Raw genomic sequence first — 18,268 nt, forward strand, 5'->3', positions numbered from 1 at the left:
TATTTGAAGTACCAGCATTCAGTCTTTGCTTTTCAAATCATTTTTGCTAATTTAATAGTTAATAGTTTAACTGTATCTCTCCAATTTGCTAATAAAAATGAAAACATTTTCATATAGTTGATTGATTTGCTTTCTATTTTGAATTGTCTATTTTTGCTTGGTGTTCTTTTGGAATGTTTGTAGGCTTTTTTGTTTGTTTGTTTTAAATCAGTTTTATGAGCCCCTTGCTATATTAAATAGAAAAATTGAAAGAGTAGTACAGTGAACACCCATGTTCTCTTAATCAGTTGTTGGCATTTTGACATGTACATGCATACCAAGGTGGATTTTTTTTTTTCTGAACTGTTGGAAAGTCAGTTGCAGACATGATGACACTTCTAAACACTTTAGCATATGTGTGCGCTTTCAATTATAATGACCTATTAACCTTTTTTTTTTTTTACATATTTGTTGTAAATATTTGCTCTAATCTGTTGCTTGCTTCTGACTCTTCCCTTGTGTTTCTCAGATGGTGACATGCCATGCCGTGCCAACATCCTGATCACGGAGCTGTTTGACACGGAACTGATTGGGGAGGGAGCCCTGCCCTCCTATGAGCATGCACACAGGCACCTCGTGCAGGTGGGGGATTGACGGCCTCCCTTGGGCAAATTGGTGTGATCTCACACGGCTCTTATCACTGCACAATACTCTGCACAGCCCCAGCCCCAGCACCTCTCTGTATCCCCTAGGGCACCCTTTGATTCCTACGAGATTTTGGTTCTCAGTCATGACTTCCTCTTGAATGCCTAGTCTTAGTAGGTTAGAGTCAAAAGACTAGAAACTATCTTAATATTCCGTTCAACAAGCATTCTTATACTGTGTGTAAAGTCTTCTAGCATCCAGGGAGAAGTATAACATGTCCTTCTTGCTTCTGAGATCCACACCAGTCAACAGTGGTGAGGACTTGATGGGCCAAATGGAGAGGTAGGCAGAAGCACTGCTGATGTTTGGTTTAAGGCCAGTGGAAAAAGTCAAGGGTCAGGAGCGAGATGAGGGCCTGCGTGGGGAGGGTGGAATCTGGGAAAGCGCTGAGGAAAAGGAGAGATGTCCCAGGCAGAGGACCTGTTTAGTGGGCAGTGAGAGCACCGGTCTGTGGTGCTTGTAAGCTCACAGTGGAGAATGGGTAGAGGGTAGAAGGCCTTGAATGCCGGGCTGTTGATAACCTTGAGTGGTGATAGCCTTTGACAGTTGTTTTGAGAAGGAAAAGATATACTGAACATGTTAGTTCAGAGATGTTGGCCTCGTTTTTTTATGAACATAAACGGGGAGGTAGAGACTGAGGCAGAGGCCAGCTGGGAAGTCATGGTTGTCTGCTGCTTCTGCCAACACCTGCATATGGGCAGCATTCTATCATGAACCTGTAACTGTCCTAGGCTGGAACTCTCTTTAGGGGTGCTTAGGGCCCCTGAAGAGAGGAAGGAGGCTCCTCCCAATGCAGTTGGGGCCAGAGTTCACATGCTCACACAGTCAGCATGTGAGGTAATTGTCCTGCAGTTTCCCATACTGTGTGAGATGTCTCGTCATTTCCAAAATACAGAACTCTGTGTTTGAAATTATTTTTTCTCTACATTAAAGCCATCAATTAGATGAATCCCTGAAATAGAGAACAAGGATATTTAGAGTTATATTAATGTTGTCCAGTTTGTCTTTCTCTGATTCATCTCATAATTAAAAGGTGCACTAGCAGCTATCCTCAGCCTCCTCTCCCAGTTGGCCCATAGCAGCCAGGTGTTTGCTGTCCACTCTAATCATTGTCCCTATCTGCCCAGCCTGAACTTGAAGGAGCTATGGCATCATGGTCTCCAGTACCTTGTCCCTCTTCCTGCCACATTGGAGGTCATGAAACTGGGGCACTGGGGCGTCTGACAGGCCATGTGGTGTTGCAGTGGTCCAGGAATTGGTCTCAGAAGACACCTTTATTGGTGCCTTGGTTTTGCTGGTCCCTTTTTAGGTACCAAGAATATGAAGGTGAGCTCCTGGCAAGGCAGATAGGTGGGCAGATGGTCACAGTACGGTTTGAGGTCCGTTCTGATGGTGGGTGGTGGGGTGAGGTCTTGCCCACCCTGCTGGGGGAGGGTGGGGAGACCCCCTATTGCTTGGTGTGTAGAGGGTGTCAGATGAATGTGTTGGAGGGAAACTGGATGAGGGACTGCAGCCACAGCCAAGTCGGCATTGCCCAATGAGGCCAGGAGGTCAGGTCGGTTGAGGATGGACACTTGGCTACTGGGCTGTGCCATAAGAAGGTTCTAGTGTCTGGGTGAGAGCTGCGCTGAAGGGAAGCTCTGAGCCTAGTGCTAGGATTTCTGTTTAACAGGAAGACTTAGACTCTTTCTTCCAAGTCTGTGTGGGAGTTAATCAGCATGATGACAATTAAGGTTTATTTTTGAAATATTCAAGAGTGTCAGGTAACTAGGAACTTAGCTGACATCTTAGAAATAATGTGTGTTCTTTCTGCAGTCTAGTTTCTTCCTTTCCCAAGGGCTTTGGGCTGAAAACAGTTCACTGTCCTAATAGTGATAAGGCAGTAGATGTTACTAAACTTGCCTCGTATTAGGCAATAAATCTTTTTTGCTCAATGAGAATTGCTGTGGGTCAGTGTAATTGGTTATTTTTTTGTTCTTTTGTTATATTTTTTGAATATAAACTTAGGCAAATTGTGAAGCAGTGCCTCACAGAGCAACCGTCTATGCGCAGCTGGTAGAGTCCAGGAGGATGTGGTCGTGGAATAAGCTGTTTCCCATCCGTGTTCAGACCAGCCGAGGAGAGCGGGTCATCATCCCCCCCTTGGAACTGGAGAGGTGCCCTGGTGCGCCCTCAGTCTGCGACATTCAGCTAAACCAGGTGTCACCTGCTGACTTCACCATCCTCAGTGACGTGCTGCCTATGTTCAGGTACCAAGGAGCCACCTAGGGTCATGGCGCTTGGAGACACTTGGTGGAATTGGGTCTTTGGCAATCGTTTTTGTATTCATTTTGACATCAGGAGTCCATTGCAAACAGGTCTCATTGCAGATGAGGTCACCATAAAAGCTTAAAAATGGACTTTGTGAGCTTAAAATCTGCCTCAGTTCCCGAATGTTCTTTACAGTGTGGACTTCAGCAAGCAAGTCAGTAGCTCAGCAGCCTGCCATAGCAGGCAGTTTGAACCGCTAGTGTCTGGCCGAGCTCAGGTGGTTCTCTCCTGGTGGGACATTGAAATGGACCCTGAGGGGAAGATCAAGTGCACCATGGCTCCCTTCTGGGCACACTCAAATCCAGAGGAGCTCCAGGTAAGAGGCAGGAACTGAACACATTTTCATGGAAATCAGCAAGTTGTCGTTCACTTTTGGTCCTGGGAAAGGAGCATGTTGGGTCTTAGATTCACAGACATTTAGAGACAAGGGACTGAGTTCATGGCCAGCACCAGTGGTCACAGTGAACCACAGGGCAGCTTTTGTGTGCTGGCTCTCCTGTGTCTTGGCACAGCCACTGTTAGGCCTGGCCCCTAGAGTAATCCCAGGGGACCTCAGATTAGCTTGCAGTAGAGAACTACTCTGGGAGATACAAACTCAGGGAGATAGTGAAGGACAGAGGAGCCTGGCATGCTGCAGTCCTCGGGGTTGCAAAGAATCAGACCCGACTTAGCAGCTGAACAGCAGAGAACAACAGCCTGTCTGCAGCCTCATTTTCTGTGACCTTAAAATCTACCTTCAGTTCAATGGAAAGTGGAGAGGATATGACGTACAGAAAAGGAAATACATATTTTACTCCATATTTTATTCCTCTTTAATGTGTGGAAAGATGTTCAGCCTCACTCATAAGAACCATGCAGATTTAAAATGCAATGAAATACCATTTTTCACCTGTTAGTGAATAAAGTTCAGAGTCTGTAGACTATTGGTGGAGCCGTAGGGCAGAGCAGGAAAATGATGGTCAGAGTGTCAGAGTGCAGTGAGGCCCACAGTATGGCAGGATGGAAAGTGACGCCACTTCTAAATATTTAGGCTCTGGTTGGATCTGCATATGTTTAGCATGGCATGTGTACTGGGATGCTCACTGCAGCCCTACTCTAATGCAAAAGACTGGAACAGCCTAGAGGCCACCAGCAGGGACTAGCTAAGTCAATTTTCCTGCATACTCAGAGGGCAAGGTGCCTCTCTCTGCCCTGGTGTGGAACTGTCTCAAGGACAGATCAAGTGAAACAACGAGAGGTACATAATAGTGCATGTAGTGAGATCATGGGGAAAAAATAAATGTGTTTCTGAGTATATATGTGTGGTGTGTGTATGTGAGGGTATCTTTGGAGGAATTCACAGAAATTGGTAAAAAAAAAAAGGTTGCTTGATGGAAAGGAGGCTTACTTTTCTCCATGAGTCTTTTATATCTTTTGAATTTTCTTTCATGTGCATGTTATCCACCCCTCTATACACATTGGAGCTTCCCAGGTGGCACTAGTGGTAAATTATCCACTTGCCAGTGCAGAAGACACAACAGACTTGAGTTTGATCCCTGGGTCAGGAAGATCCCCTGGAGTAGGAAGTGGCAACCCATGTCAGTATTCTTGCCTGGAAAATACCATGGACAGAGAAGCCTGGTGGGCTGCAGTCCCTGGGGCTGCAAAGAGTCGGAGACGACTAGCGTTATACACATGGGGAAGAAAGTGGGAAAGATGCTTTAGAGCCAAGGAATCAAATCTTCCCTCTACCTGGGAGGCCTTGGGCACCATCCTCCGTGTATTCTGATTTCAGTTACCACTTGCTGGGCACTGGCTTTGTTTTGATTGCTCAGCTGATGGTTCTGGTTATACACATGGTGACTTCGTGGAAGGCCTTAGCATCTCGCCAAGTTCCTGAGTTCCTGCTTAGGCCACAGGGTCATGACTGCTGCAGGATTTCAGTCAGTCCTCTTGGGCCCTGAGCTGCCCCAGCTCGATTCTTCACAGCCTCAGTCTACTGCAGGCTGAGTCTCTGTGTGTGTGTGTGTGTGGTACGGGTTGGGGGTGGGGGAGAAATCTCCCACAGAATTCAGATCAGCACTGGGCTGCTTTCTTCTCCAGGACTGTGGTAGTTGGCAATACTAGCATAAGAATTTCATAAAAATGTTAACGATTCTCATTTGCATATCTTCAGAGTGTTCCTATGTGTAGTTTCTCCTTGAATCCTCATATAAGACCCCTTGGGTAAGCACAGAGAGCCTGGCCCAGTGCGGGGAGCAGGACCTCCTGTCTAGGCTGCAGTGGTGGGTGCTTGTCCCCAGGTCTCCTGGCTGTGAAGCTTGTGTCCTCCCTCTGCCAGTGGTGACTTTTGGACTGTTTAGAGTTTGAAGAGCTGCTAGTGAATCTCCCTCAGGACTTCACTGAGCTGCCCTTGATCAGCCTCAGACAGTGGCTTCTGTCACAGCTCTTTAGCATTCGGACCTGGGAGTCTGGTGTGTGGGAAGGACATGGTGACAGGGAAGTATCGCGGGAGTCCGGGAGGGGTCAGGAAGGGCATAGTAAAGGATAAATAACAAGTTTTAGAGAATCTTTTTTTCCCCTCCTTGTTACTGTTTATTATCCCCAGAGTGTATCTGGTTAGATTTGATTCCTAGCTTTTACCTTCAGGGGTTTCCCTTGTGGCTCAGCTCATAAGGAATCCACCTGGAATGCAGGAGACCTGGGTTCCATCCCTGAGTTGGAAAGATCCCCTGGAGAAAGGAAAGGCTACCCACTCCGGTTTTCTGGCCTGGAGGATTCCATGGACTGTATGGGGTTGCAAAGAGTCAAACATGACTGAAGAGTCAGACACACTGAGTGACTCTCACCTTCAACTAGACATCTTAGAGAGATAGGAATGGCATTCACTGAACTTTACATTAAATTCAAGACTGGGTAGGATAAACCGGGGTGGGGGGGCGCGGGGGAATGCAGCAAGAGAGTTGTAAGTTAAGTTTCATTTGAAGCCAAGTGAGGATTATAGCTTCTAAGATAGCTCTGAGGAGCTGCTCTGAAGGAGGAGGAGGAGTGTGTGTGTGTGAAGATCAGTATATATGTGATTTTAATGAAAGGGAGATACTTGCAGTTAAGTACACATTCTGGCAGAGGGTGGTTGTTAGTCATCAGGTGCAAGTATCTCTGTTAATGAATTTAGTGCTTTTCTGGATATGAGAATATACAAGAAATTGGGTTCATAAGATTTTCTGAAAATAACTGTCTGAAACCCTGTTCTGCGAGTTTTTCCCAGAGCACTGGCTCTCTCATTCCTGATTTCTACCCTAAACTCCTTTCAAGATATGTTGAAAGTAGGGACTGCATGGCTAGTTACTTCGTTCTTATAGAACCAGTGGTAAACAAACAATATTTAGTTGCTAAATGCCCTCCTGAGAAGTGGTGCTGGCTATTTTTTCAATTTTTTATTTTGAAGATTTTGAGTCCATAAAATAAGTGAAAATGAACATCAGTATGCCCTCTACTTCAGTTGACCAGTTGTCAGTGTTTACCATATTTGCATTCTCCCTCCCTCCTTCCAATTCCACCCCTTCCCCCTCCGCCCCCACGCACACAGGGCAGGGGCTGAAGTCCCCTCATCTGAGCCCACCCTAAAGACCACTGCTATCAGCTACATTCTGTCTTCCTAAAGCCAGCAGTGTTGCATGAAGTTTTCGGGCCTTTAGCATTTCTAACTTGAAAATTTCCTTTACCTCTTTGGCCACAGTAGCTATGTGTAGTTCACAACAGTGGTCTCCCAGCAAATTGGGTTTTGGCCTGGGTTTCAGCCCCTGGATTTGTTGCATTGCTCTTGTTGCAGCTTGGTGACAGCTGATTCTCTTCCTGTTTCAGTGGCGGGACCACTGGATGCAGTGTGTGTACTTCCTGCCACAGGAGGAGCCCGTTGTCCAGGGCTCAGCCCTCTGCCTGGTAGCCCACCACGACGACTACTGTGTGTGGTACAGCCTCCAGAAGACCAGGTGTGCCTCCAGCCTTGTGGGGTGGGACACTAGGCTTGTGACATTGTGCGTTTGTGTAAATTCCCTCCACGGACCCTGTAGAGGTTTTGAGTGGGCACATTTGTATCTGAACCAAATAAGGGCAAAAGTTTGTGGCTGGGTACCTGTTTGTGTGTACTGAGAAGAGGCTACCCTGGTGGTAGGACCCCCATTTGGGGCAGATATATATATGAGAAGTCTTGAATTGGAGGGCCTCTGACCTCTAAGGCCCACTCGAAAGCCAGTGCCTAGACTCATGTCCCCTAGAGGACCATGGATGTGTCCCCTGTCCACCTCGATTTCCCTGCTGCGGGTCCCTGTGCTGTGCCTTCATGCTTGCCGTTGCCTAGCAAGTCATCACCCTGTATCTGTTCGTTTTCTGATCCAGTCCTGAAAAGAATGAGAGAGTCCACCCAGTGCGCCCCGTGTGTGACTGCCAGGCTCACCTGCTCTGGAACCGGCCTCGGTTTGGAGAGATCAATGATCGGAACAGAACTGAGCAATACATCCAGGCCCTGAGGACGGTAAGTGTCTAGCCCTTTGGGTGGTCACAGGCCAGAAGGGGTTTGTCCTGTGGACCCCAGCCCACTGCTCACTTACGATCAGTTGGTTTTGTCTTCTGTGCTCTCCTGTCTGTCCATGAGTGGCTTCAACCAGCTCCTACTGGGTGGGCATTTGAGCCGAGGCTGGGAGCTTGTTTCTGGATCAGTAGGGGCTTGTTCTTGCTCTTCTATAGGAGCCTCTCTCTGACCCTTGCTATTATCCCTCTGGACACTTTGCCTTTATGGTCACCAGCAATTCCTTTGGTGATCCTTGTGGGTTCAGCCACTTCATTATTCCTCTCATTTGCTGTTTTCTTTCTAAAATGTTCTAGATTGTAAATCTGGTCATATAGCTCTTCTGAAAAACCTTTGCTCCCTGCTGCCTATAGAAGAGGTCTCAGCCTGGGGACCACAAGGTTTGGATGGGGGTCTCTGGACCCCTTGGAGTTGTATGCAGAAATATGTGTTTGTATGCACATGCCTGCATTTTGGGGAGGGGGGAGGAGGATCCCAGACATTCTGAGTTTCTCTCAGAGGGATCTGTGACCCTCAAAGGCTTCCCTGATGTGAGGAGTCATTTGACATGCCTGTGGCTGTCTGTGCTGTGACTTCACAGGGAAGAGGCCTGTGGTTGTGTGGGGGGTTGCCTCCGATAAACAGGGCAGGCTTTCTGTGGGGCCTTCTAGGATGGCTTGAGGAGAGTCTCCTGACAGTGGGGTCTGAGTGGGGAGAGGTGAGGCAGGGGGTGTATTGGAGGGTGAGGCTAGTTGCCACCAGGGCCTGGGAGGCAGGTTTGACTGTTGTTAGGGCATGGGAAAATGCAGCCAGGCCATGTGGGCAAAGGAGTGAGGAGGAGATGGGATTGAATGATCACAGAGTGGGTTAAGGGGTCAGATGGAAAATGTGCCTGTCAGTTGTCAACAAGAATTTTCTCAACATTGTAAGAAAATCTGTGCTGAGGTTGCTCTTTTCCTGCAGGTGCTGAAGCCGGATAGTGTCTGCCTGTGCATCAGTGATGGCAGTCTGCTGTCCATGCTGGCCTATCACCTTGGGGCGGAGCAGGTACTGGCCATGTGCCTTCTGCCGGCTTCCTGATGGCGCTCTTTAGTCACAGTTTTGTGACTAAAACTCTTTGCAAGTGCAGCTGCCACATACGTTGTGGGTGTGCTTGGGTTGGTGTCTGAGGGATTGTTGCCTCAGGTGTAGGCAGGAGTCAGGCTATAGCTGTTGCCATGTAGCTGCAGCTCCTGAGTCTGAATCTGGGGTCAGCACAGAATGTTGTACTATCCGGGGGGATCGTGAGCACAGATGTAGTTGGTTAGGTATTGTCCTTTGCTTTGGAGTTGCTTTTTATGTGGGATTGTGGTTTCCCAACCAGCAATGGCACCCATACCCCCTGCATTGAAAGTGTGGAGTCTTAACCCCTGGACCACCAGCGAAGTCCCTGGAGTTGCATTTTAATCTGTATTTACTTTCTCTGTTAAGTGCATCTCTTACAACTAATATGATATGCCCTTTAGGTATTTACAGTAGAGAATTCAGCAGCTTCTCATAGACTGATGAAAAAAGTAAGTGATGATTATTGTTACTGAAATAATGTGGGAACCTGTGGGGCTTGCCTTCCTGAGTCTGGGATCGAATGCTTTGAATCAGTGTCAGTGCCGAGGGAACTGGGGGGAGTAGCAGCTGCCAGTGACTCTCGTGACTCCTGAGTCGAGAGCTGGCCTGGAAGTCTTCTGGAGCTGTCGTTGGATAGCAGCGAGCAAAGTTTAGACTCTACTTTGTGTTTTGTGGCTGAAGAAGTGTAGCCTTTTCTCCTCACTTCACTTAAAACTGAAAAACCAAAACTCCTTGCAGTGATAGAACTAAAGTTAAGTTTTGTTTCTGGGGCACCAGCACCTGGGGAGTCACTGCTCACAAGCTGTCCTGACTGCTTGGTTCTGTGATGGTGTTTCACATCCTGGCCAGTGACTGGTTTTGATTTCCTTTCTGAAGAATAACCCACCCCACCAGGACTACAAGCCTACTTCTGAGCCTTTTCAGTGTGCCTGCAAGAGAAATTTCTATTGCTCTTGAGACATTTTGCTCATGATGTCACCTGCAGTCTGTAGGAGGCCCTTGGAGGGGAGAAGTTCAGCAGAGTAGCTGAAAGTGGTGCTCCAGAACCGTTTGGCCAGAGAACTGCACACAGATAAAGCAACTCTGAGATGTGTACTTTTTCTCAACGAAACCAACACTTTTGTTCTCTCTTTAAGATCTTCAGGGCCAACCACTTGGAAGACAAAATTAATATAATAGAGAAACGGCCTGAATTATTAACACCTGCAGACTTGGAGGGTAAAAAGGTGAGTAGAGAGTGCTGTGCGTTTGCTCTAGATAGCACAGCTCTGAGATGGCCTGACTGCCCCCTTCTCTGGGCCTCACCATGGGTCCCCCACTGTTCAGGGTGTGATGAGGTTTGCAGAGATGCTTGATGAATGAATACTTGCATTGCTCTCCAATCGCTGCTCCTTCAGCAAGAGCAGAACGGCTCTGCTGGGATGGACAGAGACACATAGTGTCCCCTCCCTTTTTCTGTCACAGCACTGCTCCTGAACCCAGGTTGTGGTGAGAACCCGGAGTCCCAACCACTAGGCCGCCAGGGAACTCCTGAGAATCTTTCGAAAGCACATTCCTTTCTCATATTAAGCCCTGTTTAAAGCTTTTAGTGATTCCCCCCTTGCCTCCAAGGCATAGTTCAGTCTCCTTTTCCTGTCATCAGCTGCCTTTGGGTGACCTGGCTCCTCTCCACTGCTCTGGCCTCATCCTTTACCATCCTATCCTACCTGCTCGTCTGGCGAGCTCCCAGAAGGGCCTTGCTCTCACTGTCATTCACTCTCTTGCCTTGGCCTCTGCCCACACCTCTGCCTGGACTCCCCACTCTTTTGCTTTTCTGTCTCCTGTTCATGCATTTATTCATCTGATCAACAAACCTTCATTGACGTCTGCTCTGGGCCAGGCACTGTGCTGGGAATACTGTGTCTGCCAATGTTCCCGCTTCTCTGGGCTCCGAGCCTGGTGCGGGAGACAGACTAGCACTGACAATAAATTGTCAGGATAAAGCTTTGAGTAGGATTTCCAAGATGCTGTCCTGGAAGCTCTTGCTGAAGCTCTTACTTCTAGGGTCCCTCTGTGAGCTCCTTCCTTGCTCCTACCACACTCTCTGAGGATGGCGCCTAGCCTCGTCTGCTCCCTTTTTCCACTCTGCACTCCTGAGGGCAGGGCTCATGTCTGTTTCTCATCTTTGTACCCTCAAGGGTAGGCGCAGGCCTTGACGTGCGTGTGGACTGACTGACCGACCAAGTGAGTAAGTGAATGAAAGAATGAATGTGCCTGTGAGACTTGTCCTTTATTACTCAGCTGAATCCTTCTGATACCTGGGCCTGCTTCTCTCTCTGATTGGCAGGTTTCTCTCCTCCTGGGTGAGCCATTCTTCACCACCAGCCTGCTTCCGTGGCACAACTTGTACTTCTGGTATGTGCGGACTGCTGTGGACCAACACCTGGGGCCTGGCGCTGTGGTGATGCCCCAGGCCGCCTCGCTGCACATGATGGTCGTGGAGTTCAGGGTAGGGCCACCCAGAGGTTTTCTTGGCAGGGGGTGGGGGATTGTTTTCTTGTGTGGACCTTGGATGCAGGTGGAGCACCTAGGGTCTTAATGGTTTGAAGCTCTGTTTTTCTGTATCAGCACACCTCAGGGCTGAATAGAAGAGGCTCGCCTTTGTAAAAATAAAGTAATTTAGCACATGAAATGGAAATGGTTGTGTGTTGTCATTTTACAATTACGGCTTATCAGAATAATTTTAAAATATAAATTAAGAATTTCAGAAGACAAGCTGTGCAGCTTGCTCTGCTCTTATTAAGAGCTGAGGCTCCAGTTGTTAAAAGCATTTTGAGATGGGCGAGTCAGCTTCCTTATGCAAGAAAAATTGAAAAGCTTCATTTTCATTTTCTCATCAAAGCAGAACCATAGTCAAAAAGTCATTTTGGGAAAGATATTTTTTATTAAAAGGATTTTGAAATGCTTTTAACCTGAAATACAGAGTGAACTTCATTTGATGTTTCTTTGATAAGGATGGCTTTATCCCTTGGTAGCTTAGTGGTTCTGTCACTTAATTTTTTGGCCATTTCTTCTGCATTACTTATTTACTTGACCAGATTTCCACAGGAATTCTGGTTTTCATGGCCAGTGAGTGACTGTGGAGAACGATGCTGCTCTCAGGTATATGTCCAAAAGACAGAGGATACTGAGTTGACTGGCTTGAGTAACCTCTGGTCTCCTCCTAGGATCCTGTCATCCTCACACTCTCTTTATGGGCATAGAGGCTCAAGAAGTGGTCGACAGAGTTCTTCCCAATGAATCAGTGTTCAGGATGGACAGGGAGGGGTTAGAGAGCCTGTCTGAGTAGCTCTGGTCAGCTGTCCCTCAGTGGAGAAGGCTTGGGATTATGAGAGGCTTTGCAGGTCTGAGAAACCATCCTGGGTCTCTGTTTTCTTTGGGTCCCTTCAGCTGTGGGAGTCTCTTCCAGGCCTGTGGGAGCAGCAAGATGTGCCTCAGGTTTGGAGTTGGGGCAGCCCCAGCCTCTTACCCTTCCTACTCTTGCCACCACACTTGCGTGTGCCTGAGTGTGTATCGACATCTGTGTGCTGTCCCAGAGAACCGTGGCCATGCCTGCCCACCCATCCCCATTGGGTGGGTGTAGGGGTTGGCGCGCCCTGGCGGGTGGGTGTCAAGGCTGTGCCTTCCTTTCAGGACCTGTGGCGCATCCGGAGCCCCTGTGGTGACTGTGAAGGCTTCGATGTGCACATCATGGATGACATGATTAAGGTATGCAGGGCCACAGTTTCCGCCACAGTGTTCCATCCACACTCCATCGGGCCACAGGCTTCTGAAGGGGATGTCTGGCTTCCATGGAGGGACCGGGGTTGGGCAATGTGGGCAGTATGCAGAGAGTTCCTCTACTGGGGGCAGCAGGGGCAGCCATATCTGTCCCGCGTGGTTCACCGTGAGCATGACCTGAGAGCCACTGCATCTCCAAGTCTGGCTGGTGTTAGGCCATTCTCAGCCTGGGGCTGTAATCCCTGAATCAGAATTTTGGGCTGGGGCCTGTCTGTCACCAGACCACTGGAAATACTCCTGCCAGTGTCAGCAGCTAGTTCTTGTTTGGGATGGCCTCTCTAGAAAGCTATTTTGGCAACCTGAGCCAGCTGTTTTCATTCTGGGGACTCAATTTCAGGGGAAGGTGCTTGAGGATGGAGGTGGGTGGGATGTAGAAGAAGGGTTCCTGCAGGGTTATCTGTACATTAGTAGGGGATCCAGTCAGCCACCAGGGTCTGCAGCTCCCAGAAACGAGGGCATTCGTGAAAGTGCCAACGATACTTGGCCAGGATAGATGTGAAGAGTCACGAGCCCTGTGAGAAGGGCAGGACACCATCACATTTTTATGTATTAAGAAAATTCACACATGTAATAACTGTAAATGGAAAGTGACCTGTACAATACAACATTAAAATTTTTTTTTAATTATAAAAAAATTACACATACAGTGAAAAAGGAGTGGATTGCAGACACCAAAATGTTAGTTCTATGTTAGGAAGTGGTTAGTTTTTTCCTCCCTTTTGCTTCTTTCTGTTTACATTTTCTACAGTGATTGTGGATTCCTTGTGTAAACATTTTTTAAGTAAAAAAAATCCAGGGAACATTGCAGTTTTTCATCTTACCTGCCTGTCCATAGCAGACCACTGACTGTTGCATGCCCCTGGGAACACCACACACTCTAGCTCTCTCTGGCCACGTCTCAGGCTCCTTCTTGGATTCCTCCCCTCTTCTTGTCCCTTGAGGTGTCCTGTGCTCTGGAGCTCCCCTAGGTCCCTGCCCAGACCCCTGTGGCTGTCTCCATTCTCTATTTGCTGGCCATTGCCTGCCTCTCTCCTGAGCTCTGACCAAATAGCTGAGAGCAGTGACTCCGCTGAGATGTCTTCAGGCGCTCCTACCCGCTGCCTCCAGAATCCACCTGCTCCTCCCCCGCCCCTAGTCCGGCCCTCCCAGTGCTGCTTTTCTAGACCTGCTGTTACTTCATACCTGCCAGCTGGGCTCAGGGCCCCGGCAGCCTCCCAGACAAGCCTTCGCCTTCTCATTCAGTTGGTTGTTGGGTTCCACAACCATCAGGTCCTCTGTGAACAAGTTTTCTTTCCCTGCTGTTACTCATCTGGGCTACTTGCATCTCATGTCTGCCCATGTGCCCCGCTTCTCCCGTCAGCCTTTCTCCACAGGGAGCTCAAGTGAATCTGTAGATCTGAAGTCTGGCCCTGTCTGTCCTCTGCGGGAAAACCCTGAGCCCCCACCTTCACCCCTGCAGCCAGCCCCCGCCACTCTGCTGGCTCCGCTCTGCTCTCTGACCATTCCCTGCTGGGCTGTGTACACTCTACTCTTTGCTAACAGCTCCTGGGTAACCTTCAAGAGGCAGCCTAGAGGTCACCCCTCCGGGCAGCTTTCCTGCCCAACCCTGTTCTTAGCCAGTCAATGTCCCCTGGACACTGCAGTTGCTCCCCAATTGTCTCCTTCTAGACTGGGAGCCTTGTAGGGTGGTGATCTGGCAGCTGTAGTGATCAGTAAGGGTCACTGAATGGGCAAGTGTCCAAGTGATAGGTGATTTCACCAGTGTAGGCAGTTGGTCAAGGTAGCTTGTGAGATGGGCAATGGCTTTGAGTTTTAAAAGGCAGAAAATGAAGCTTAGAGTGCCTTGCTGAGGAGATTGCTTGTGAGTGGTACCAGAAGCCAGCTGGTCTGGCCAGGTGCCTGTGGTCTTTTATGGGGGCTCACTTGCCCCACATGACCATGGCAATTACCCTGAGGGACCAGGGCCATGGTGATAAGGGACCACTGGCATAGATAAACTCTGGAGATGGGGACAAGAGCCCCTTGTTTCCTGGCCACCTGGCTCTATCTCTGCAGAACTTCTCCTCTTCCCTTCTCAGCGCGCCCTGGACTTCAGAGAGAGCAAGGAGGCTGAGCCTCACCCTCTGTGGGAGTACCCGTGCCGCAGCCTCTCCAAGCCCCAGCAGATCCTGACCTTTGATTTTCGGCAGCCAGTCCCCCTACAGCCTGTCCATGCTGAGGGCACCATCGAGCTGAGAAGGTGAGTGGAGGCTCCAGGGTCAGGGAGTGGGGAAGGAAGTGGCAGGGCTTGCTTTCTGATAGTTACTGCCCGAATGGCTTATAAGCACTTACTTTGGTCACTTTGATGTGGGTGGGATGGCTGTCCTTATCTCAGCCTTGCCCTTCTTCAAGTGACCCTGAAATGTGTGGGGGTCCCCATAGCTTCTGGGTGGGGGAAAAAGCCAGAGTGGGCTTGCTCATCCTCCCACATCTGAGGCTCCCTTTGAGCTCAGCAGTATGTTACACACAGCTGCAGAGAAATGTGAATTTGGTTGCTATGGTTACCCATTGGGCCATATTCTTTCCTGAACCCTCCTAGGAATTGAAGCAGCTTAGGAATTGGCAGGGGCTGTCGTGCAACATGGTCAGGCCCATCCAGCTTCAGCTCCCTTCACGGGGAGGGGTGGCTGCTTACTGGAGGAAGCTTCGTCTTATAACTGGGTGGAAGGCATGAGCCCAGAGCCCCTTGGGGCTCCTCTGACAAGGAGGAGCCAAGGCAGCTGCCTGTCTGTGCCTGACGCCCAGAGTTATCTGGGAGTGATCTAGACTTCGATGCCTGGACTGCTCTCTCAGCCTTCTGGGCCAACCTTTCCATGATCTCAGGCGGAGGAGGCCAGGCTGGCAGCCAGCTGAGCAGGGTTACTCTGAATACTTGGCCAGACTCTGGGGAGTGAGTGGGCACTTTGGTTGCTCAGCAAGAAGGCCACTTTTACTGAGTGGCCTTCATTCAGGTGGAGTCTTAGAAGCCTCCTGACAGGGCAGGATGGAAGTAGGGAGAATGAAAGGTTTCTGAAAAGCAGAGGGCAGCCATGGCCATGCCAGTCTTTCGTGCAGCTGTTTGTTTCTGGTCCCTTTCCACCCCCCGGCCCGTCTCTAGGCGCGGGAGGAGCCACGGAGCTGTCCTGTGGATGGAATACCACCTGACCGCGGACAGCACAGTCAGCACCGGCCTCCTGAAGCCTGCAGAGGATGAGGTAGTGCTGTGCGCAGGCCCCGAGTTGGCGGACCCTGAGAGCGGGGGCCATCACGCCACTCGCATGTGCTCTGGGTGTTCCGGGTAGAGACTCCTCAGGGGTCCTAGGTCGTCCAGCTCTGAACAGCAGCTTCTCACTGCGAGCTGCCTAGGCTGGAGGCTTGCCAGGAGGGGGCTGGCTGGGACATCAGAAGCCTCACTGCCTTCTTGCTGCTTTCTCTGCAGGGGGACTGCTGCTGGAACCCCCACTGTAAGCAGGCCGTGTACTTCTTCAACACCACACTCGACCTCAGAGTGCCGCTGGGTGGCCCACAGACCGTCACCTACACTGTGGAGTTCCGCCCCCACACTGGAGATATCACCATGGATTTCACGCTCTCAGATGCGTTGGACCGTGGGTGCTGACCCTCACTTGTTGAGAAATAAAGTGGAGGAGGGCTCTGGGCTCTGAATGATGGCTTTCCGTGGAGAAAAGTGAAGACACCTTGCCTTTCAGGATCCGTCTTGGCCTCGGGGATTGGAGGAGACCACTTCCCGTTTTGTGTTTTTGCACTGCTGGGTCCTTGCTCCAGAAATGGCAGGAAGTGGGGATTACTTTGGAACTGAGAAGGCGCCAAGGAGCCTACCCGCAGTGGCTTTTAAAGTGTTCAGAGAGCTTCCTGGCCACAGTGTCGCTCCTGCGCTCCCTGGGAGGGAGCCAGGGCTGACTGGGCTGGGTGGGTCTGCTATTCTTCTGGAGCTGGGCCAGCCTGGCCTTGCGCTCTGGGGACCTTTGAGTCCACCTGCCCACTCCAGCTCAGAGAGGCTACTATGGGCAGAGTTACTGATGTGGCTGGGCTCTGGGTCTTGAAGACCCTGGTAGGGCCAGACTGAGGACCAAGTTCAGACTCTTTTTGTTTGCTAGGTAATGGCCCCAATCCACATTTGTAAAGGTTTGGCCTCTATGTGCAGCAGCAGCAGGTGACCAAGACCAGCACCTGGACACCATGCTGCTCTTCTGAAGTCAGGGAGGAGGCTGTCCCAGAGCAGTTCAGACGCAGATCCAGGATACCAGCCGGCAGGAGGAGGGAGCCCGAAGGTACAGCCCTTTCCCACGTGCCCCCTTCTAGCAAAAGGACCTTATCCCACAGCAGTCTGAGCAGATGGGTAGGTACTAGTGCAGGCACCCCAGCTTCACCTTGCCAGAGAAGGGCAGGGAGTCCCAAGGAGGCCCAGCCTGGTTTCTTCCCACACACAAGGTCTTGTTCTGCTGTTTACTCTAGTTCCACAGGGAGTAAGTAAGAGAACCCAAGTGGCCTGGTTTTTGAGTGGTTCAGGGCAGACTCACACTGTGCTTATCCCATGGGGAAGGGCAGGAAAGGTAGGCCCTCCACGGCGGTCTCCCCATAGCCCCACCTGGCCACCTCGCCTGCTGGAGTCAGAACAGGGTCCAGACCAGCTTTTCACTCAAATAAGTGCAGAACACCAGCCTTGAGCCTCACAGTTTTATTTTTTTTTTCCTCATTATCCATCCTTCTTTTCAGCACCAGTAAAGGAAAAAAAAAAACACTTCTCTTTTCAAAATACTTTATCAGGTGTAAAGATTGTTTTTCTTCTAGGGAAGAATCGTTTGGATAATATATTTGATAACATGTTTACCAAAACCTTAGGTGTGCTTACCATAGAAAACCCCTAATGTCCCATGAGGATACAATACAGAAAAAAATACAGAAATAAAAAAAGTGTTTTTTTTTCCTTTGTTAAAACAGTATTTCTAAATTTCAGCAAGTTAATACAATAGTTAAAAAGCATCAAGATTAATACCCATACTTAAAACTGAAGGTGGTTTGGACAGATGAAGTGACCATTTTTCTCTGAAGCTGACCTCTGCCTCCTGGCTTCTGTGGAGGAGGCTGGGCCCGGGGCAGGTGCAGGGCCTTGGGGATTTAAGTGACAACCTGTGTCCGTCCTTCCAGGCCTAGATGCCACAGAAACATCTGAGATGTTCCTTTTTTAAAAATCCAAATGGAAAAGTCTAGCTTGTACACAGCCCTGGGGGTACACAGGTTTGATGAAACTCGTGGCTGAGCGATGACGGCCTCAGCACTGAGGCCCCAGAGGGCAGCGCGAGGGGAGTGGGGAGGCAGGCAGGCCCTTCTCTGGAGACCAGGCAGGCTGGGCAGAGGCGACTTTGTTTGGACGGGAGAATGACTGAGGCACAGGGAGGTATGACTTGCCTAAGGCCGCCCCATGAGTAGGGAGAGAAGCATGTGCCCCATGCCCTGGCTCCCCTCCAGCTGGCCCTGGAGGCCAGCAGCCCCTCTGAGGGCTGGAAGCTGTGCTAGAGTCACTCCACTTCAGGAGCCAGGCCCTGCCTCTGCGGCTCTCCTGGGCACACAGCTGGCCCACAGCTTGGAGCCTTGGCTCAGGCCCAGACGTCTGGGTATCACATCTGCCCCGTTGAGCTCCACCTGCGAGCAGATTGCTGGCTGCTCCTAGGATTAGAGGCCTCTGACCCAGGGAAGCCTAGCCAGGGCCCCAGGAGCCACAGCCCTGGAGGAGGGGTGCAGTGGAGAGCCAGGGAGGACTGGACC

The 18,268-nt window shown here is 50.0% G+C and overlaps 1 protein-coding gene across 1 annotated transcript in view; it reads left to right on the top strand.

The window, feature by feature from the left end:
- Positions 1–17,343, top strand: part of PRMT7 (protein arginine methyltransferase 7) — a 39,863-nt gene extending 22,520 nt beyond the window's left edge. The window contains exons 6-18 of the mRNA XM_068992115.1: positions 509–621; positions 2,692–2,933; positions 3,130–3,310; positions 6,838–6,965; positions 7,372–7,507; positions 8,504–8,587; positions 9,046–9,093; positions 9,781–9,870; positions 10,971–11,132; positions 12,317–12,391; positions 14,542–14,702; positions 15,600–15,696; positions 15,921–17,343. Coding sequence (XP_068848216.1) covers positions 509–621; positions 2,692–2,933; positions 3,130–3,310; positions 6,838–6,965; positions 7,372–7,507; positions 8,504–8,587; positions 9,046–9,093; positions 9,781–9,870; positions 10,971–11,132; positions 12,317–12,391; positions 14,542–14,702; positions 15,600–15,696; positions 15,921–16,100 — 1,697 coding nt within the window. The 3' untranslated portion in view covers positions 16,101–17,343. The remainder of the gene's footprint in view (positions 1–508; positions 622–2,691; positions 2,934–3,129; positions 3,311–6,837; positions 6,966–7,371; positions 7,508–8,503; positions 8,588–9,045; positions 9,094–9,780; positions 9,871–10,970; positions 11,133–12,316; positions 12,392–14,541; positions 14,703–15,599; positions 15,697–15,920) is intronic.
- The last annotated feature ends 925 nt before the right edge of the window (positions 17,344–18,268 follow it).

The sequence above is a fragment of the Capricornis sumatraensis genome, chromosome 20, assembly GCF_032405125.1.
Source record: "Capricornis sumatraensis isolate serow.1 chromosome 20, serow.2, whole genome shotgun sequence".
Lineage (NCBI taxonomy): Eukaryota > Metazoa > Chordata > Mammalia > Artiodactyla > Bovidae > Capricornis > Capricornis sumatraensis.